The 22,650-nt window shown below is 36.1% G+C and overlaps 1 protein-coding gene across 2 annotated transcripts in view; it reads left to right on the forward strand.

Annotated features, from left to right (window-relative positions):
• SLF1 (SMC5-SMC6 complex localization factor 1) overlaps window positions 1-22,295 on the forward strand; it is a 97,656-nt gene extending 75,361 nt beyond the window's left edge. For both annotated transcript variants that reach the window (XM_043974082.1, XM_043974072.1), the window contains 6 exons: window positions 10,229-10,374; window positions 11,378-11,541; window positions 13,005-13,129; window positions 15,159-15,251; window positions 15,743-15,925; window positions 19,220-22,295. In XM_043974082.1, the coding sequence (XP_043830017.1) occupies window positions 10,229-10,374; window positions 11,378-11,541; window positions 13,005-13,129; window positions 15,159-15,251; window positions 15,743-15,925; window positions 19,220-19,710 (1,202 nt within the window). In that variant the 3' untranslated portion in view covers window positions 19,711-22,295. The remainder of the gene's footprint in view (window positions 1-10,228; window positions 10,375-11,377; window positions 11,542-13,004; window positions 13,130-15,158; window positions 15,252-15,742; window positions 15,926-19,219) is intronic.
• The last annotated feature ends 355 nt before the right edge of the window (window positions 22,296-22,650 follow it).

Consider the following 22,650-nt stretch of genomic DNA (forward strand, 5'->3'; position numbering starts at 1 on the left):
TATAAATTTCATCTAATTAGATTCAGCCCAATGTTTTAACCTTTAAAAAGATCTTTTTTGGTCCCTGAACCTGTCAACTAGTATGCATTACCTTTGCATTATTTGCAGATTTTATACGTGTGCCAGCTATTCCTTTATCTATTTAATTGAAAAATAGGATGTGTCCAAACACAGATCCCTAGTGTATTGGAGACCTTCCACCTTGATATCAAACCATGCTTGACTACTCTTTTAGTTTAGTCTTTCTACCAGTTCTGAATCTAACTTTACAATCATCAATCCCATGTCACTGCATTGTTTCCATAAGAATAACATGAAAGACTTTATCAAATGCTTTGCTAAAGTCTAGTTAAAACTGTGTATCTATAATATTCTCTGACCTACCAGATTATGAAACCCACCAATAAATAAGATTAGGTCTTTGTGATGACAATATCTTGGATATTCATTCTCTCTCTCTCTCTCTCTCTCTCTCTCTCTCTCTCTCTCTCTCTCTCTCTCTCTCTTCTCTGTCTTTCTCTGATTTCCTTCATTGTCCAGTCCACCCTGGGCCATGATCTCATTGCATCATCTCCTTCTTTTCCTTCACATAGCTTTAGGAAAAAAACAAAACCCACTCCTTTTTGTTGTTGTTGTTGTTGTTGTTTTCTTAGCTTTCCTCACCAGTTTCAAATCATTTTGAGTTTTAGCATACCTTATTTTACAGTACTATGTGATAAATTTCTTTTTCTTTGGCCTCTTCTTGCTTTCATCTTTTCTATGTATATTTTTGAAAATTTGAGTAGGCTGGTTAGTTCCTAATGCATCCTCATTAGTCTCTTTATATAACTCCTTTTCTTCCCTTCTTCATTGGAATAACTTCTTTTGTTTCTGCAAAATTTCACTCAAGACCTTTCCATCATGCCTCCTTAGTTCAATTCCCATGTAGAATTTTAGTCCCTAGGATCCTACCTATTGTTCCCTTGATTTTTTTTTTTTATATACCATAGGATGATTTTGTTTTGCTTTTTTTCCCCATAACCAATTGTTACCAATAGTTCCCTAAATCCTAGCTTCTTAAACTGTGGGGTTGTGAAAAATTTTGCAGCATTAAAAGTTTATGAATATATGGTTTACATACTTATATACCTGGGGTCACATAAAAATTTCTTGGGCAAAAAGTGGAAGAAGTTTAAGAAGCCATGCCCTAGATCATACAAAGAATGAGCTTGGCCCCAAACAAGAGATGGGAGAAGATCCTTTCCTCCACTATTTTGCCGAGATGGGGGATCCACAGGTTTGAAAAATTTATATATTGTCCAACTTTATTCACTGTGATGATCAGTTTTGCTTATTTTTTTCTTCCTCTTTTTTCCTTTTTTTTTTTTTTTAAATCTTTGTTACATGGGATGGCTCTTGTGGGCAGGGAGAGGGATAAGGGAGAAATGTAGGCTATGTGAAAATAAAGGATATAAATGAAAATTTGTTTTAAAAAAAAATAGTTCTCAAGATTAGAAACTACATGATTCTTTCTATTTCTCATCATTTAATCTTATCTAAACTTAGTCCTTGCTACCGTTACGAGTGTTATTGTTCTCTCTATTCAGATTTTCAACCAGTTAGTTTTGACTTCAAAGTCACCATAGAATTTAAGGTGGGATGGGACATCTGAAAGCAATCTAATGTCACTTCCTCATTTAGCAGATGTAAAAACTGAGGTAGAGAGGACAGTCACTTGTTCAGGGTCACATTGGGAGGAAGTAGCAGAGCTTGGATTCCAACCCTTGATCCTCAGGCTCCAGATCCAGGCTTCTTTTCATTACAGGATGGTGGCACTTTAGAAAAGACAGTTTTTAATAAAGAAAACTCCTTTTAAGCTGTCATCCTAGATCTCTTTCCCTTTCAGAATCAAATTCTTGCCTAGGCAGCAACATGGAATAGTGGAAGAACTGGCTGGTCAGGCAGAGGTCTTGGTTCAAATCCCACCTTTGATACTTATTACCTGTATGAACTGTGGCAAGCCAGTGAACCTCTCTGGGTCTTTCCTCACCTGTAAATTGACAGGATTAGACAGGATTAGCCTCTGGTCTCAGGTTCTTTCCAACTCTAGATCTATGGTCTTTATTTAAAAAAAAAAAAGAAAGAAAGAAAAGATTAAGTTTGGGGTTTTATTTAACCCAAATCCACCCTTTTTCTCTCCTGCTTCCTTTCTGACCCCAATTGAAAAAGCAAGAAAAATAAATCCCTTAAAACAAATATGTATAGTCAGAACCAAATTCCTACGTAGGCCATGTGCAGAGAAAAAAAAGTATGTCTCCTTTTGCACTCTGAGTCCATCACCTCTCTGTCAGGAAGTAGGTAGCATGTTTCATCAAGAGTCCTCTGGATGGATAAAGCACCGGCCCTGGATTCAGGAGGACCTGAGTTCAAATCCAGCCTCAGATACTTGACATTTACTAGCTGTGTGACCCTGGGCAAGTCACTTAACACTCATTCCCCCCCCCCCCAAAAAAAAAGAGTCCTCTGGAAACATGGTTGGTCATTATTTTGATCAGAATTCTCAAATATTTCAAAGTTCTTTGTTTTTACAATATTGTTTTTATCGTATAAATTGTTCTCCTGGTACTTCTTCACTCTGAATCAGTTTGTGCAAGTTTTCCCAAGTTCTTTGAAACCTTTTATGATAGTTTTTCTGTAATCCAGCAAATCAGTACCCAATGCCAACATATCCTTAGGTTAGGTTTTTTTTTTTCTCCTGGTCCCCCTTATCATTGATTATTCTTGTAAAAGCAAATATTCTATAATTCTAAGTTTTTTAGTTTTCAAGGAAAAGACAGTTTTTCCATTAAGAAATGCTTCAGTGTAGCTTGGTTTTGTGTGGAAGGGGAAAGTAAAAGTTCTTGAATTTGTTATATAGCACTTTAGCACTAAGAAAAAAACATTCCAGAATAGGAATCTCGATAATAAATGGGTTCAGCATTTATACAATGATTCCTCTTTCTGCAAAGAGGTCTTTTTTATAGTACAAAAGTTGGAAGATTTTGCTCTAAAGTATTATATCATTTCTTTTCTATTTTTTCATTGAGGAATGAAGTGATGACTTTCCCTTTTGAAAGATAGCTATCCTTTGTTGCATCACTTTTAACATTTCTTAGGTCAAACTCAATCTCCCTTTACTATGCTTCCTGGTAAATTTCTTTTTGATCATTTTCTAAAAGTAGTTAACTGATGTTGTTTTTCCCCCCTCAGAAACAATAGAAGTTTTACTTTGGTTAGTTCTCATTTTCAAAGAACTTGATGTTTGACTACCAAAACCATCTATTTTTCTTATCCTGGTCCTGGGAGAGATATAGCCAGTACCTACTTTATAGACTAACAAAATTACATCAGCCTTTTCCAATATATAGTAGTTACATTTCATGAGACCACATAACAAAATACAAGTGATCACGAATGGTATTTTGACAAGTAGAGACTGAACTACAATTCACCTTGCATATTTTACTTTTGAAAGATAATATTTTAATTTTCATTTGAGTCTTCTGTTTTATCAATGTTGGAAGCATTTTTTAAAACAGTAATGCCTGATGAGTCAAGATGGGAAGGAGATTGTCCATTGGAATATTTCAATAAGCACTCCAAAAATGACTCCAGTTACTCCTTGATTTACTTGCCTTTTGTTTACCATTCAATCTTGCTTATTCTTACTCAAAGGCTAGAAAGTGAATCAGTAATTGATATAAGGCGACAGCAACTTTCTCTCAGCAAATATACAGAATTAATTATTTCTTATGCATTCATTTTAATGCCATAATGTCCCATTGTGGCTAAACCAGGTTTTTCATGTTGCTTTCTTAAATTCTGCATTTTTATTGTAGAAGTCTGAAAATCTGCTGCCTATTATTTCCTTTTTTTCATTACTACTTTCCCCCATATTCCTTACCTCTTCTTTAATGTTAGCGTTTTTCACCCCCCTGGGAAAACCTTGACTTGATTTTTAAAAACTTTAATTTGATTCTCCATTTCTAACTGACATTTTCACATTCCTTTGTCCTGCTTCCCTGTTTTGCTGAATATACACAGAGTTAATAAATCTTTGGTTTGCTTCTATTAGGTCATTAATAATGATGTTAGAATTGACCTCTTAGTATTGCTGTAACTTTCCATTGGACATATAACAGTGGTCTTTCTCATTACAGGTAAACAAAGCATCTTTGTAATAGTACTCAAACACAATTGACTGAATTTTTAGTGGCATTTGGTGGATTTTTAAGTTTGTTTTTTTCCATAGAATCATAAGGTTAGAAAGTATATCTAAAGCTGACCTAAATCCATATTTCTTTCTGACTGCCAGGTTATGTTTAATTAAGCTCAAACAGATGAGATTACATCTCATTTCTAAAAACTATGAATTGAGATTCTTCATACCATTTCCAAATTATTTCAAAAGTATTTCTTTAACCTGAATTCCTGAGTTTGAGAGTATAAGTTCATTTCCTCTCTATTCTGTTTGCTTTTTTTTTTTTAATGAGGCAATTGGGGTTAAGTGACTTGCCCAGGGTCACACAGCTAGTAAGTGTTAAGTGTCTGATGCCAGATTTGAACTCAGGTACTCCTGACTCCAGGGCCAGTGCTCTATCCACTGCACCACCTAGCTGCCCCTCCTCTCTATTCTGTCTTGAGGAAAGATGAAAAAGAGTTGATCACCATATTCTATATGGTATAACATGACATGACATAAAACATAACATAACATCATAACATACTTTACAATTAGAAGATGGCTTTTCAACTATTTCTTCTTCAAGCTAATGATCACAGTTCCTGTGTCCTTTCTGATTAGATTTTTAAAATTTCAGTGTTTATTGGTCTTCTCTTTTCTTTTTCCTGTCTCTGTTCTCCTGGTTTATCACCCCAGTCTGGCCTCACTTTCTTTCCTTTTTTTTTTTTTTTAATTAAAAAAATTTTTTTCTAGTTTCATGTAAAGATTGTGTGTGTGTGTGTGTGTGTGTTTCAAAATTTTCTCCCACCCTCCCGAAGCTAACAAGCAATCTGATATAGGTTGTTACACATTACAGTCATGTTAACATATTTCCACAGTAGTCATGTTATAAGAGAAAAATCAAAACAAAAGGGGGGAAAATGCAAGAAAGAATAAACAGCAACAACAAAAGTGAAAATAGTATGCTTCAATCTACATTCAGACTCCATAGTTCTGGAGAGCATTTTCCACTTTTAGTATTGTCTTGGATCATTGTATTGCTAAGAAGAGTTAAGTCTATCACAGTTGATCATCACACAGTGTTGTTGATAATGTGTACAATGTTCTCCTGGTTCTGCTCATTTCATTCACTGTCAATTCATGTAAGTCTTTCCAGGTTTTTCTGAAATCCATCTGCTTATCATTTCTTACAGCAAAATAGTATTCTATCACATTCATATACCACCACAGCTTGTTTAGCCATTCCCCAATTGATGGCTATCCCCTCAATTTCCAATTCTTTGCCACCACAAAAAGAACAGCTATAAATCTTTTTGTACATGTGGGTCCTTTTCCCTTTTTTATCATCTCTTTGGGATGTAGACCTAGTAATGGTATTGCTGGGTCAAAGGGTATGCACATATCCCTTGGTTTTATAGCCTTTTGAGCATGGTTCCAAATTGCTCTCCAGAATGATTGGATCAGTTCACAGCTCCACCAACAGTGCATTAGGGTTCCAATTTTCCCACATTTTTTCAATATTTATCATTTTCCTTTTTTTTGTTCTATTAACCAATTGGATAGATGTGAGGTGGTACTTCAGAGTAGTTTTAATTTGAATTTCTCTAATCAGTAGTGATTGCGAACATTTTTTCATATGGCTGTAGATAATATTAATTTCTTCAACTAAAAACTTCCTGTTATATCCTTTGACCATTTCTCAATTGGGGAATAACTTGTATTCTTATATATTTGATTCAGTTCTCTATATATTTCAGATATGAGGACTTTATCAGAAACACTGGCTGTAAAAATTGTTTCCCGGCTTTCTGGCCACACTTTCTTATACCACCTTGACCCTTTAGCTGACTAGGTGAACTATATGTTTGACCATTATCTTTTCATTCTTTTGAACTCTTACCAGAACTGTCTTTCCAAATCCTTTTGTTACCCCCTTGCCTTCATCATTTACTTTGTACAAGGGACTGGGAGATACAAAGATGGAAACACAATAATCCCTATCATCAAGGAGCTACATGTACACAAGAAAATATAAAACATATGCAAATTAACAGTTAATTTCCGTTCCTGCTTCCATGCTTTTTTAGTGCTGTCGGAAAAAGGCATGCGATTGTGCCAACCTCTTTAAACCTCAGTCTCCTCATCTAGAAAATGAGAGATTGAATTTAATGGCTTGTCTGCTCTTTTATGGCTCTCAATCTATGATCCTATGATCACAGGTTTGTGTTACATTACAAATTCTTCTCAATATCCATTGGGCTGATTGACTGTTGGATATCAAATATTGTATTCTTCCATGATTTACTGATCTACCTCACTTACTTCACTGAAAAAATTGAGATCATCCACCTTAAATGCCTTCTTTGCCCCTTTATACCTGAAAACCCACCTAAGCTATGTCATATTCCTCCTTTATTCAAGTGTCTGAGGAAAGAGAAGTGCCCTACTCACATTTTCCCCAATTTTTTTTCCCTTTGTTCTAGACTGAGGAAGAAATTAACCTCTTTGCCTATTCTCTCCTCCATACTCATACCCATCATCCATCTTCTACCACTTCTTTTGAATCAAGTCATGTATCTTTTGTTAAGCACCTGCTTTGTGCTAGGCACTGTACTAATAGCTGTGGATTCAAAGAAAGACAAAAATATGCGCTGTGTTACATGAAAGCAAAACACAAACATTGGATTCATTGAAAAGGATTATGGGGGCTAAGAGCAGCTAAGTGTTGTAGTGGATTGAGCACTGGGCCTAGAGTCAGGAAGATCTGAGAATGATTTATCAGCATGTGTCCAATTAACTATGGGAAACCATAGTACTGTAAATGTAAAGAAATCAAATTCAGGGAGAAAATTTTTTAAAATGCCATCTATTATGATGTAATACATAAAAATTTTAATATATGTATATGTGTTTATATGTATATAATTGTGATACAGGTCTAAGGTACTGAGAATTACATTCTGCAAACTACATACAAACTCAGATTCTTGGGGATACAGAGGGGAAAAAACCCACACAGTCCCTGCCCTAATAGAGCTCACATTCTATCAGTGGGCTCAACGTGTGAATTTACTTAAGAAAATACACGATAATTTAAAAGAGGGAAAGTGTACTGCTACTTTAATGTTACCAAGCTGAGCCTTGAATGTAGATAATGGTTCAGATGGGTGAGCAGAAGAGGGGAATTCCAAGCACAGGAGATAACTTATGTAAAATCCCTGAACACAGGAGATATGATGCTATATTCATCAAATAGCTGTTGACTAGAATGAAGACTGTAATAGGAAATAAGTCTGGAAAGAGGAAGGGCATTTTGTAGCCAGTTTGTGAAAAACTTTAGATGTCAGTCTGAGGAATTATTATTTTATCCTAGAGACAAAAGGGGATCCCCTGAAGATCTGTGCTATATTGTCAGATCTGTACCTTAAGGAGATTATTTTGGCACATGTGAGAGGAAGGGTTGGGGGGATAGAGCAGTAGGGAGACCTGTCAAGAGGTTGTTAGAGATGATAAGAACCTGAACTAGAAAGAGTGGCTCAGAGGGTAGAGATAGGTGGAAAGATGGGTGAACAAGAGGGAAGAGTAAACAGTCTAACATGGAAGTCAAAAACTAATATAATCTCAGGCTTCATTGATTGGAATCGCTCCAGGATGATATAGGTGATATGGTCCAGCCATATTAGGGAATGTTGTTCAGACCATATTTGCAATACTTTTGTTCAGTTCAGAGTTTCTTATTAGAAAGGACACTGATAAATTGAAGTGTGTCCAGGGAGGGCAATGAAGACAGTGAAGGGCTTTGAGATCATGTCGTCAAAAGATCAGTAGAAGGAACAAGGGATATTTTGTCTGAAGAGGAAAACACCAGAGGAACATGATAGCTGACTTTGATATGAAGGATTGTCATGTTTATGAAGAGTTAGGCTTGTTATTTTGTATCCCAGAAGGTATAAGAGGGAACTGGTAAAAACTACAAAGAAGCAACCTTCCTCACCAACCTATCCCAAGGTGCTATGGGCTGCCTCATGAGGTCCTAGATCCCTTCTTCCTTCTGCAGCTCTTTATAAAAATAGGCTAGATGGCTGGCTACTTGTCCAGAATGTTGTGGAGTGCATTCTTTTTTAGGTATGAATAGGACAAGATAGCTTCTGAGAACCTGTTATAGGAGCAGTACCAGAATTAGGCTGGGCTGGCTTCTCCTTAAGGGTACATATAAGTCTACAAGGGATCAGCATTGGCTTGGCTTCCTTGCTGCCTGAAGCATCAAAGCCCTAGCTTAAGGGGAACTGACCTGGTGGGGAGTTGGGGGTGGGGGTAGTTGAGGGTAGGTGGGTTAGAGGAGCTGAGAGAAAGCTGAGACTAGCTAAGTGGCCATTTGCTAGAGTGAGTGTACAAATTGTGGGGTGGAATGGGGAGACCTTTTAACTAAATATCTTTTTACCCTTAGGAATCCTATGCTTTCTCCTTTGTCACCAGTAGCTATTTTCATTGCATTTTATTGTCTACCAAATTCTAATCCTGAGCTTGCATCACTGGGTTGGCCTTGAGGTAGGCCTGACCCAGGAAAGGGGCCTTCCAAATCTATGATTCTGTGAAGTATTACTCTGAGATTATAAGATTGGGTGATTAAAAGAATAGTTGTAACCTTTTGGATGCAACAGAAAAAGAGAAGTTTTCTGGAGGGAGTGAATATAGGAGGAATAAAACAAATTTTGTATCAGACATGTTGAATTTCAGGGGTGGTAGCATATCAGTGTTGATATGTTTAGCAAGCAGTTGCTACCATAAGATATTGTATTCAGAAAAGAGATCAGCTTTAGAATATATGCATTCGGCTATCTCTGAGAAGTTAAAAACTACTTTTAAGCATTGGTCTTATTGTTCTGTTCTACAACATTCCCTGCCCCATCCCAACTATGAAAAATTCTGTGTGGTGCAACATTTTTTACCTTTTCTTAAAGTGAGAAAGATGGTTGGGTTGAATGGCTAGTTTCATAATTGTGGTTAGAAGTAGTATTCCAATCCCTTTCCCACATCAACTCAACCTTGATTGTTTGCAAATTACATATCACTGAACATTAAAATCTGTTGGTGCTAAGTACCATGGAATGCTACACCATTTGATTTCAGGGCTGGAAGAAACCATATATATCTAGACCTGGAGGTTTTAACCCTTTCTGTGTCATAGATCCCCTCTAGCAACTGGCAAAGTCCTCAGAATAATTTTTTTTTGTAAAATTTACATATTTATTAAAATTTCACTGTTCCACCATAAACAGTCAATACCTTTCCAATTATTTAAGTAAAATTTTATTTCCATAAAAAGTAATAATAATTTTTTTTAAATTCTTAATTGAAAGAAATGCTAAATTTTAGTTAGAAATGGATGAAAATAGAATTTTTTTTTTCCCCATCCACATTCACAGTCCCCTTGAAATCAATTCATAGATCCTTTGGGAGTTCAGGGGACTGACGTTAAGAATTGAACTCACGGGGTAGCTAAGAGGCACAGTGGATAGAGCACTGGCCCTGGATTCAGGAGTACCTGAGTTCAAATCTGGCCTTAGACACTTTACACACTTACTAGCTGTGTGACCCTCGGCAAGTCACTTAACCCCAATTGCCTCACCAAAAAAAGCAAAGAATTGAACTCACTCATTTTACAGATGTAGAAACTGAGACCCAGTTAGCAGAGCTGAATTCAAACCCAGATGTTCTGACTTAAAATCTATTGTTCTTTGTACTATGATATCTCCAAAGGAAGAACTCTGTCTTAGGAAAATCTGGATATATAATAATCAGGTCCATTATATACAGAGATTGTACCTTTCCTTGTATTTCTTTCACTTAACTGTCATATAATATTGTGTGTGCGCCCCTACTACATTGCAAGCTCCACCAGGGCAAGAAACACTTGAGAATGTCTCATCTAAAATATTTATCTTCCCCTGTTTTCTAGCACAATGCTTATATACCTAGTAGACACTTAACACATTTGTTGTGGTTTTTTTCTCTTGTATCCTTCAGATTTTTCTTCACAAGAGTTAGAGAGTTTCATTAGTTCCTTATCTTCATCCTGGCTTCAGATGTTCATTGCAGAGTCAATCTTTAAAAAGTTATGTTTACAGAGCTGCATCAGTATTTCTCCTGGACCACTCACTCTTCAGAAAATGGTAAGTACCCTTCTACTTAAATTTATTTAATTTCTAAGTGATCGGTATGATCAGTTTAATTCATTAAAAATATTAATTCAAGTGTTTAAAATATTTGCTTGAGCAGTGGTTTTGTTCCCCTGAAAGACGAAAAAATTAGTGAAGGGAAAAAAATTAGAGAACTTAGAAAGTTTAAATGTCTTCTCTAGGAGCAGGATGCAAAAACCTTTATTCCTCATTCTCTATTGTAATATACGAGACTATTATTTTAAATTGTATCAAAGACAGACACAGGAAAGAACAATTCCATATAGTATCTGTTTTCAAATAAGATTACTTGTAAAGAATTCAAAGCCAGTCTAATCTTACCAATCACAAGTGGTGCTTTTAGTCCATAGTTGTCTAACTGTATCTTGCCAACACCATTACTGGCCCATCTTTGGATATTATTAAATGCTCTCAAGCAGTTTCATGAAGAAATGAAAAATCAGACATACTTGTTTATGCAATTTGGTTGGGCAAAATTCTCTGTTTTGCAACATTTCTTTGCCATTCATAGACTTGCACACCCATTATTGTATGTCTTACACCAGACTTGTTTCCTAATGCACAAATGCATAATCAAAATTGAAATGGCAAAATACCAGTTGTACATAAATCAGATGGCTTTTTTATAAATAAATTATGCAAAAGCAACATAACACACTAGGCAGAAGACTAATCAAAGGATCTTTTCTGAATGAGGATAATGCCAAAAAAATTAAATTAGGAAAGAATAATTATTTGCATCCAGGCATTTTTTCTTTTTTTCATCCACGTGGTATTGGTTTAATGATGTGGAATAGTCATTTTAGCAATAGTCTTCATATTTTAGTATAATTAACTGAGGTGGTGTCACAACTATACTACAGAACAGAAAGGATGTCACCAGATTTTATGATCAATAATCAGGTAATGATTTTCAGGCTTCCTATTGCCATACATAGGATCATGAAAGTAATATTATGATGCTATTTTGCAACAGGTATGTGCTTATTTGCCTGCATTGGGAAAATTTGCTATGCTTAATTCAAGAAAGGGGCAGAAACGGAAGAAAATAGGACATTGGCTTGGCCCTGACTCTCAGAGAGCACTGAAGACATTAAGTCATGGAAATCAGAACCAAGGCAAGGTCTTGCCTGAGGCACTGTAAGTAAAACCTAGAACATCACTTGCTATCTTCTGCCTTGAGGTGAAGCTTCTGCACTGACACAGTTTCTTGAACTTCACATGACCTAGGGTGGTCAGCTTGTGCATCCTGATGACTGACAGCATATTTCTTCCTTCTTTCCTTCCTTCCTTCCTTCTTTCCTTCCTTCCTTTTTTTCTTTTTTCTTTTGCAGGGCAGTGAGGGTTAAATGACTTGCCCAGGGTCACACAGCTAGTAAAGTGTCAAGTGTCTGAGGCCAGATTTGAATTCAGATCCTCTTGAATCCTGGGCCGGTGCTTTATCCACTGCACCATCTAGCTGCCCCCCTGACAGCCTATTTCTAAACCTAAAAGGTCCTCTCTGCCTCTGCCCCTACATGCATTGATTCACATCCATTTCTTCAGTGTTGATGCAAAATGTTTCCCAAGAGAAATGAAACTGTTCACCAGACGACTGCTTTACATAGTTTTTTGTCTGATTTCATGCTTACTACCATATACATATGTACTTTATCTGTTACTTAAAATGCTGCAAAGATTTAGCTTCAGAATGTCTGGCCAGTAGCATGGGTGACCACATTATAGATCCTACATGCTTCCTTAACTTTTCATGAGATACTTTGTAATATTTCCCCAAAAAAGAGAAACCTTTAGAAAATACACATATACATAAAACTTACCTCCACTGAAATGATAATAGAATGTTCTGGCTCAGACACTTTTTTTTTTTTTTTTGCAGGGCAATGAGGGTTAAGTGACTTGCTCAGGGTCATACAGCTAGTAAATGTCAAGTGTCTGAGGCTGAATTTGAATTCAGGTCCTCCTGAATCCAGGACTGGTCCTTTATCCACTGTGCCACCTAGCTGCCCCCCTGCCTCAGACACTTAACTAGCTCTATAACTCAGAGCAGATCCCTTAACTTCCCTCAGCTTCAGACACTTCATTTGTAAAATGAGGGTGATAAGTAATAGCACCTAACTCACAGAGTTGTAATGGGTCTGTTATGTATAAAGCCAAACCTTAAAGTACTATTTAAATATTAGCTGCTGCTATTGCTGTTATCATCATTCCATGATGATGGCAATGATGGTGAAGATGATGGATGATGAAGTAACAAGAAGTACTATAAAGTTAAGAAACTGAAAAGGAGCATCTTGTTTCTTATCTCAAATTTGTTCCGTTTCTTTACCATTTATTGGATAAGTACTGTTTGTGAACTTCTCCAAGAGGAGTTAGGTAAAGGGGGCAGCAGCAAAGTGAAAAATACCACCGTATCTATACCAAAGGAGATACTGAGGCCATTGGGATAAGTGACTTACCTAGAAGATAAAATATGGATTTACATGACAAGGGCCAATTTATAATTAAAAAAGAGTTTAGTTTAAAAAAAAATTTCACAATCTAATAATGCTGAACACGCATGGCCAAAAATAAGTGTTCACTATTTCTTATTTTTCTTTTAGTGAGCTGAACCATTCCTTGTCATTAAAAAGGTCGCAAAAGAAATGGGAAGGAGAGTTGTCATGTTCCAAAGGGAATTGCCATTCTTCACTTCCAAAAATGCGTTTTCACAAGACCAATTTAAGAGGTATTCGAAGTATCTAAATTAATGTATGCTAAGAACTTTTCATGGTTGCAGTCATTACTTGCAAGTTTAATACACTTGTCCTGATGAATGCTTGAGCTAAAATGTTGGCCTACATCCAAGAAATACCTTCCTGGATAGCATGTTAGTTTTCTTAAAAATGTCATTAATGAAAAGATTATACTTGGTATAATAGCACATTCCTTCTCTTCTCTTCTCCCTCTACTTCTCCAAATATTAAACACAGTATGTAGCTTATGTGAGCTCATTCCAGACTTGCCCGCCTTACTTTGCTAATCCACCTCAACCTGTGTTGCTTAGGATCCGCGTCTTCTGATTTGAAAGTATAATTCAGTCTTCATCTCTTTCAGTCCTAGACATTTTGTGAACAAAGACTGGGGAGTAGGCTATGTTACAGAGCTGTGTTAAGCATATGGACTCTTTTCTTCCAGGCATTGAGCCCAGACTATGAAATGTGTTTGGCTTTTAGTCCTAACTATACTAGCATCTAAGTACCTAAAGGATGAAATAACATGGCCATAATTCATTCAGGCTCCACTTAACTACACAAATTTAATAAAATATACCTTACATGAGGCTGTAACTAGCCCAAATCATTTGCTTCATCTTTTTGTTTATGATCTATACCTTATGTATTGTGTATCTAATACAAATATGTTTATTATTATGACCCCCATGGGATATCTGGAACAATATTGGCAAAGAAACTCTTGTTCTAATCTTTCAACATAATATAAATTCCTAATTGTGTGGTACAAAATGCCAAATACTTGCCCATTTTGCTCAAGAGAGAAGAAGTGATTTATTAATAAAATTCATTAATTTCAAAAAAGCAGTGTCCATTTTGTTTTATTTTTAGTAAATATGCTGAGCTGAACAACAGAAGGAACTAGGAATAGGGGAAAGAGAATTGAAAAATAATAGAGAAAAATTCTAAATGTCTTTTTCTCTGTGCATATAAAAGGAATTTTCCCATAGAAATACTTGCAGAGACTGAAAAGAGGTATTTAGGGTGTGTACCACGAATTTAAACCCTGTAAAAATGTGTTACATTATCTCAGCAAGAGAGAAAATTAACTTTAGCTACATATGTAGTTTGTATTTGATTTCTAGTCTGTGTGGCATTGCAATAACTTCTTTTTTCCTCCTTGCATCAAGTTCATGGTTTGGGTTCTTGTTCGTTCTAATCACTTGGTGACAACAGAGATGTTGATATGACTTGATTTTACCTTGCATGCATTAATTGCACCCTTCTGCAAAACACAGATTTCAGGACCTTGCAATTCTATTTGTCACCCTTGTTTAAAGCTTTAAATGGTACTAGGACTTTTCCCCCCTCCATTTCTGTGTGTGTGTGTGTGTGTGTGTGTGTGTGTGTGTGTGTGTGTGTGTGTTTATATTAAGATTCCTTCATTTCTCCCTTTCTGTGCTGCTGTAGCCAAGCCAGACAGCCTATTGAGAAGCAGCAAACCATCTGTTAATGGATTTGAAGTTCTGAATTATACTTGAGTGTGTAGAGGCACTCGTGCTTAGCCAGAAACATTCATTTGAATTAAGCTATAAATGCTGTGTAAAAAGAGCCATACATTTAACGTAGGTTCATGAATAAATTTAAGAGAGGGCAACTGCACTCTAAACTTTTATTGCTTCAAAACCCAGTATTTTGGTGTTCTGTGAACATTCCGAGCTTTTATAGTGGGATTGAAGCTTTAAACCTTGAACTAAGGGGAGATCATTTCTGTGTTAAACCATTTGCAGTAGAATTTCATTGCTGGATCTCTGATGGAACAGAAGCTCTGTGGGTTGTGGGGGGTTTTTTGTTGTTGTTCCTCTGCACATTTTTTTAAAAAAAATTATCCTAAAAGATATTTAACCTGGACAAAAAGGGAAATCTTATTCATTATTGACTGTTCTGGCACAGAGCCAGCATGCCTAGTTCCATGCATTCTGATTATTTCCTTTAGTTGATATCTTGCCTTCTCTGGAATAATCTATTAATTTTTTATGGTAGGAGAGACAGCCCTGCATAGAGCTTGCATAAATAACCAAGTGGAGAAATTGATTCTTCTTCTCTCTTTGCCAGGAACAGACATTAATGTTAAAGGTAAGTTCTGAATCTTTACTGTCTAATCAAATCTGAGGATAATCCTGATTTTGCATTATAACATAGTTGCATGCCAACATTAAGAAAAAATACAAGGAAACCTAACTGTACTTTACTTGATGGTATTCAGTCATTACTGAAAGCAAGAATGTTAAGGTGGGGGTGGGGGAGGGAGGTGAGAGAAGGGCGGAGGAGGGGAAAAGGGGAAGGAGAATGGATTATAACCAAAATCTATATAAGAGGGAAAAAAATCATCATTGCTATCCTTATTTGTGGTCGGATCTCCAAACTAATTTGGAAAATGATCATCACATAGATCCTTTTTCCCCTTTAAAACAGAGATACAATTATATAGCCCAAGCAAGTGTACAAAAGGAGCCTTCTGGTACTGAATTACATGTTGAAGAGTTATGCTGGAGAGATAGCTCTACTTTACCATTGAATAACTCCTACTTTTGCTGTTTTAAAACTTCCCTTGATTTCTAATTCAGACTATGCTGGCTGGACGCCTTTGCATGAAGCCTGTAACCATGGCAACACAGTGTGTGTCCAGGAAATTTTGCAACGTTGTCCAGAGGTAGATCTGCTCACTCAAGTGGACGGGGTGACTCCTTTGCATGATGCACTGTCAAACGGACATGTAGAAATTGGCAAGCTGCTACTCCAGCATGGGGGTGAGTGCATTTATGCTAAACTGGTTTTGTGAAATTATCCAATTTTTGATGAATCCCTCAGAAGTTGATAACACTTCCTTTTTAGCTTCCATAAAGAAGAATGCCTTTAAAAAATACAAAGAAAGAAAAAAAAGGTCTCCATTTGAAAACAAGCACCATTTTGTCAACATGGATAAAAGCCTTTTTTTTTAAATCTGTACACTTATTCATTATATTGAAACTGTTGTTTAAACCATTGTAGCAGAATACACTTGTGAATTGGGTATGTGGGCTCTAAAAATGGATTTGTTTCAAGTCTAGCATGGTCTTTTGATGAGGTAGTCAATTTTGAAAGGTTTATTAGTAAGTAAATGGATGGGTATGTTTAGCTGTTATTCTGTAGATTTCTTTAACATCCCTGCATTTCTTCTATTCTGTTACTGACTTGACTAATTTTATTTTTTAAGATTTATTTTATATTTCAGTAAAATGATTTTCAGTATTAATAACATTTTATCAGGTCATCTAAACTGATAATTGAGTTAAAGTGAGGATTTTGTAATTGTGAGAAGTGCTGGTCAGAGGTTTTTGAGAGGATGAGAATGGGTGGATTCTACCTTAAACCATTCTCTGTGCTGATTTATGATCTGTGCTCTTAGAAAGCTTCTGCCTTTTTAGTGACACACTATTTGGTCTGAGCTGGATAACATAAATTTTAGATCAAAACATTAAAAACCGTATTGGGGTTTGGGGGAACAAAGGAAAGTCAACAAGGTTGTATGTGTATTTCCTGTTACTTTCATATGAGCCTGATTAAATTCGAGTATGCAGCTTCTGATGTTTTTAGTAGTTAAAACACTCATATCTTTATGAAAATACAAAAGTGTGCTGCATTTGGCTGTCTTCTAACGATATCCAGCTCTAAAAAGGGCAAAACGAGCATCCTAAGGCTTCTGGTTATTTCTAGTCTTCTCCTGCCCCCTAAAGGCTGCCCTGTGTGTCTATTGTGCTGACACCATCTTACAATCAATACATTCCTGGACTCTTCTACATTCCTCTTATATGATGTGTTTACTGAATCTCAATGTACTATGTCCCAGGTGTTTTATTTATCTACCAAATCTTGTATTTGATGTGTCAAACCAATACTTTCCCTCTCTCCAATTGGTTCAAGTGATGCAAGAATCAGTGTACCAGTGTGATAGAGTAAACCGAACTTTCTAACAGGGAATGGCATTGCACTGACAGCTGTGCATTTTTCCCAGGCCCTTAGTGAAGAATAGGAAAGGGATGATATTCTTGTCCTAAGGGAGAGATCTACTTGCTGTTGCATTCATCACGGACTTCTAGCTATTCTAGAGGTTGAAAGCAGCCTTGTCTTTGCCTTTGTCACATTCTAGATTTGGGCCTGTCAGAGAGTTTGACACCACCATGGCAGAAATTACTGTACACATTCATTGTAGATTCATTCAGGATTAGTAGAAGTCAGATGGAGTCTTTTTTTAAAAATTTCTACAAGAATTTAACTATTATCTTTTTTTTGTTTCTCTATTTTTTAATTGTTCATTCAGCACACTGCAAAGCAATACAATACTTCACAAGACTGACCTTAAGCCAAACGTTAATCTTATTTCATCAGTTATGTTATTTTATGTAAAATGTATGTGTGTATATATACATAGATATGAAATTATGTTGAAGGTGGAACTATATATTTTTTTAAATAGGCCTATACATTAGCTAAAAACTTTTTTCCTTCTTAAAACAATATTTTACATAAACATAAATGTTGCTAGCAAATGACTAGGTCATGAATTTTGTATTATAGATTTGCCACTCACTTTAAAAAGTGGGGGTTGGGGGGGCAGCTAGGTGGCGCAATGGATAGAGCACCGGTCCTGGAGTCAGGAGGACCTGAGTTCAAATCTGACCTCAGACACTTGACACTTACTAGCTCTGTGACCTTGGGCAAGTCACTTAACCCTCATTGCCCAACCAAAAAAACAAAAAAAGTGGGGATTGGGGGGGAAATTCTTTTATAGCTCTTACAACAGTTGTTTTCCTAATGTTGAAATGCATAAAAATTAAACCTGGCACAGTCCATGAAACAGATCGGGTGCTTACCATTTGTTTACTGAAGTTTAACCAAATACAACATTGTTGATATTCTGCTGCTCTCATATTTCACCTGTGCTACCGCTAATCCTACCAGGGAAAGGAATGGGGAGGGCTGCAGGAACTTTCCAAGAAGGAAGATATAGAAGTTTGGATAGAATAGATGGACTATAATTTGGGGCAGTTCATGGTTTGAGGGTTTTTTGGTTTTGTTTTTGTTTTTCGATCACTCAGCCACACATTCAAGATAGGCCGTGAAAGACACACTGCTGGTGAAGAATAGCACCCCAGCACACCTTTTTCTAGACTTCTAGTTCTACTACTTTTATTTAGTTTCCTTATGCGTAGTGTGTTACCACAGGACATCCTGAATAGTATCGTATTAATAATCCAATTCAACAAATTTGTTAAGCACATATTTTTAGTATGTTCAGGGTTCTGTGCTGGGTACTGCGGGTAAATAATACTAATAAATAGCCTATTCTATCTACTTGGAGGCTACATGTATGAAAAGAGGGAAAACTGGAGAGATAAGGAGCACTAATAGTTGGTGCTATACTGGGGAGAAAAGCCTTCATAAAAATGACACCTCGTTGAGTCTGGAGGAAAAACAAGGATTCAGAGAGATGGAAATGAGGAGGAAGAGAGATTCTTGGTGTGGGGAATGAATGGCTTGTGCAAATGGACAAAGTTTATGTGGAATATTAAGTCCAGGTAATGAATCATAGTCTAGTCCAGTTGGAATATGTACAGAATTTGTGAAAGGTAGTATTATGAATTAAGGACTGTAGAAGTAAGTGGGAACTTAATTGTGTAGGCCACTAAGTACCAGGCTAAATGAGTTTTGTATTTTATCTTTTGTGTATGTGTTGGGGTGTGTGTGTGAGTGTGTGTATGTGTGTATGACAGAGAGAGAGAGAGAGAACATTGTTCCCTGGAGAGGTACATATGCTTTCTTAACCTTGGGAGCAACATCATTTTTTAATACCAATTTGTAAAATTTCTCAAAAAAATTTTTTTTAATTAGCATCCTCATAGATTAGTTGTAAACGAATGCAGATATACTTTTATGCCATCTTCAGATTAGGCAATTGACTTGAATTTTTTTTTTTCCTAATGTGTCTTGGCTACTTGTGTCCATCCGAGTTAGTATCAAAGCTAGTTGTAAATGTGACTTAGCACTTTGCATCACTTTTCCAGGCTCGGTGCTTCTCCAGCAGAGGACTTCTAAAGGAAAACTGCCTTTGGATTATGTGCTAACCCCCCAAATCAAAGAAGACCTCCTGGCTGCCCTACAAGTCAAAGGTTCAAGTAGAGGCCTTCATGTACAAGCAGAGGAACATTTCTACCAGGAGCAGATTGAATTTGGCTCATTCTTACTTGGTAGAATGCTGTTGAATTTTTGTTCAATATTTGACTTGTTTTCAAGCTTTTCTCTTTTTAAGGAGTTAATTCATCTACGTGAAAGACTGTTTACTTCTCCTAGGACTTGCAAGGATGCCACCAGTCTCCATACTGACTGGATTATGGATCTCTATGCTAGAGATCTTGTGACACTGAAGAAGCTCCCAAGTCTTCTTAAGGAGATACCTCAGAACTTGGAAGTGTTTCCGGGAGTTCAGACACAGGCCTTACTGATGGCACTAAAAACTATGCTAGATCAGTCAGAGACTCTTCATGACACTAGTTAATATTGATAGACTTTCTAAAATAGCTTAAATTCTATACTTATAAACACAATCTTTTTCATGATTTGTTTTAGAGGTGCTTGTTAGAGCATTCCTTTTTCAGAAAAATGTATGTAATTCTGCTCTCCAAAAGAGAAATGCAAGTTATTTACAAATTGAATAGAAATTTTAAAAATTGCATTGTATGTTTAAAAGTTGATTCTTGTTTGCACTGTAACCTTTGTCATCTAAATGCTCATTAAAAATCTAGCGAAATTATTTTGTCTCTCCCCTATGGATCTGAGAATCCTGGCAGATATCAGTGCAATATATACACATATTCACTTTTAAGGACATAGTTGGGAAACATTCTGGGTTTTTCCTAAAATAAATATTTCTAAAGTTTGCAGCATTAACTAATGCTCTGGTTTGTTATGGCTTTTTTTTAAAAAATAAGATGAAATGGAAGAGAATATTAAGCCTGAATTCATTTGTATCTGCTGTGTATCTACACAAGGTGTATTGCTGCTACAAGTAGCCAGTGAAGTGTGGCACTTATGAATTGAGTTGATCCAAGGTCTTTCTATGCCATATGACGACACAGAATAGAAATGTTTCTGTTTAAGATCCGTTCCTAGTAGCGATTCGTGGTAAAGCTAAAAGCGAAAGCCGGGTGGTCACAGCCACTAGTAGGAATGTTCTATTTTTCTATAGCTGGCACAGAGACATGAAGACTTCCATTTGGCTTTCATATAGCTTTCGTGTATGATCTCGCAGCAATTGATCTGCACACTTTGATTTTTATCATAGAAATATTTTCATAAGGTATAGATAATCAATGATCAATTACAGGTGTTATAATCTCATTGTCATCCCCTCAAATAGTGGACCGGTTCTGGCTAAATTCTGTTTTTTGCATGATTTTCCCGTGTTATATTTAAAAGTTTATGTTTTACACATAAGCTAGTCTAGGGAATATCACATTTTAACATCTGACAGACCTTATAGAGAAGATGTAGTGTGGGACAATAAAACAAGCAATGGACAGGACACTGGAAAATAGGAACTATAGTCTGGTCTGTACCAGTCCCAACAAGCTGGCTGTTGAGCAAGGTCCTTTTGGTACCTCAGTTGCCTCATCAGTAAAATGTTCAGTTTGTTTTAAATTATCTTGTAAGTTTGTTGGGTTTTTTTTTTCCTCGCACTGTGATTCTGCCTGATACATCTCTTGCCCCTTAGTGAACACTACAGAATAAACTAAACGAATGAAAACTGAATGTGGAGAAGATAGTTTATCAAAGTAAGGAAAACAGGGTAAGGCAGAGGAGATAAATTTCAGAGTATAACACATGTCCTGTCTTTAGTAGTTCATTTAGACTGTCGGTTTTTTTCCATTGTAATGGAAAAAATAGTGTATTTGTCTACATTGAATCATCATGAAAATGTTTTCTTTTAGTTGCAGTGTTTATATTTTCTAAATGAATTTTGTACCTGTCAAGCTTTCTCTTACCATGAATAAAATATAAGATATGTACAGTGACATAATTTGAATTAGATGCAAGGTAAAATTACCTTCCTGGCTTTCATTCTCATCTTTTAAAAATTGCTATATATCTCCTATGTACATGTCACAAAACGAGGTATTATTGGGATTTATGAAAACCTTTGAAAGAGGAGGTCCTAGCCAGTAAGAAGTTCATATTTTCATAATTTTTAAATCTGATGGAATTTCAAATTTTCACCTGAGTTAATATGGTTTAACTTGTACAATGTGTCTTAATCCTGCTATATACAACTTAATTCTCATATTTGTATTTTAAAATTCATAATCTGTCAGCACAAAGTTTTTAGTTCTCAGTGACGTGAAAAAAAAAAGTTATGTACAATATCTAAAAAGAGACCCAAGTTAGGGCATTCATAGTTACTGTGTACTTAACCAAGACTCAGATTCTTTTAAATAAGCCCTCAAACTAGGTACATGTACATCTGGTTGCCAACTATTAAGCCTGAAAGATTTTCTGATGTTAATTACAAAGTGTCAAAATAAGGCCTTCCCTGAGAATTCAAGTTATATGAAAGTTCAACATTGTTTTTCTGTTAGTTAGTTTTATTTTTACTGTATATTCCAAAAGGATCATCCACATACGAAGCTGGAACCTTTCAATGAAACAGATTTTTTTAGTTAGTTTTTTTTTTTTTTAACTAGATCTGTGATTTCATCTATACTGAATATTCCCCATATAAAACTATCTCAGTGGATACAGATTGGTAACTTGTCTTTAAACTTACAGCTGTAGATTGCCTGTGGCTCTGAGAGGTGATTTGCCACATAGTATGTCAAAGGCAGGATGTCATCCTGACTTCGGGTCCATCTACCATGCTCTTTGGCTTCTCAATTGTCTTTGCATTGACTACAAAGGATAAAAGATGACACGTATTTAAATGTTCTTAATTTTCTGTGACTCCACTAATAAATAGGAAAACAAATGTGTTTTAACTTGCCTTTCAGCTTTGTGCCTCAGAAACAAAGCCCTAGTATTTGTAGCTTAAATGATGCCTTCCTAAATCTAAAGAGCAAATGTTGTGAGAGTCCTGCTCTTGGAGACAAAAGACTTGCATTTCTGAATCATCTTCAACAAGTCAGTCTCTGGGCCTTATGAAAAATGGAGATGATACATTACCCAAGGTAATTATGAAGAAAACACTTTGTAACCATAAAGTACAAGGTAAATATGAGTCCTTATCATGTGCAATTATCTTGGTACCTTGTACCTTTTCTAAGTGGGGAAAAAAAAATGTTTTGAAACTTTTATATGATGGGTAAGACATGAAGTAATCCTTATTGTGGTAGAAGCTCAACATCTACTCTCAGTGTCATAGTTTTCTTTGCTCGGGATTATCTTTCATAACACCATATGCGATGTGCATGTAAATCAGCCATTCCTAAGCCCCAAATCACCCCTA

Source organism: Dromiciops gliroides, chromosome 1 (assembly GCF_019393635.1).
Source record: "Dromiciops gliroides isolate mDroGli1 chromosome 1, mDroGli1.pri, whole genome shotgun sequence".
Classification (NCBI taxonomy): Eukaryota; Metazoa; Chordata; class Mammalia; order Microbiotheria; family Microbiotheriidae; genus Dromiciops; species Dromiciops gliroides.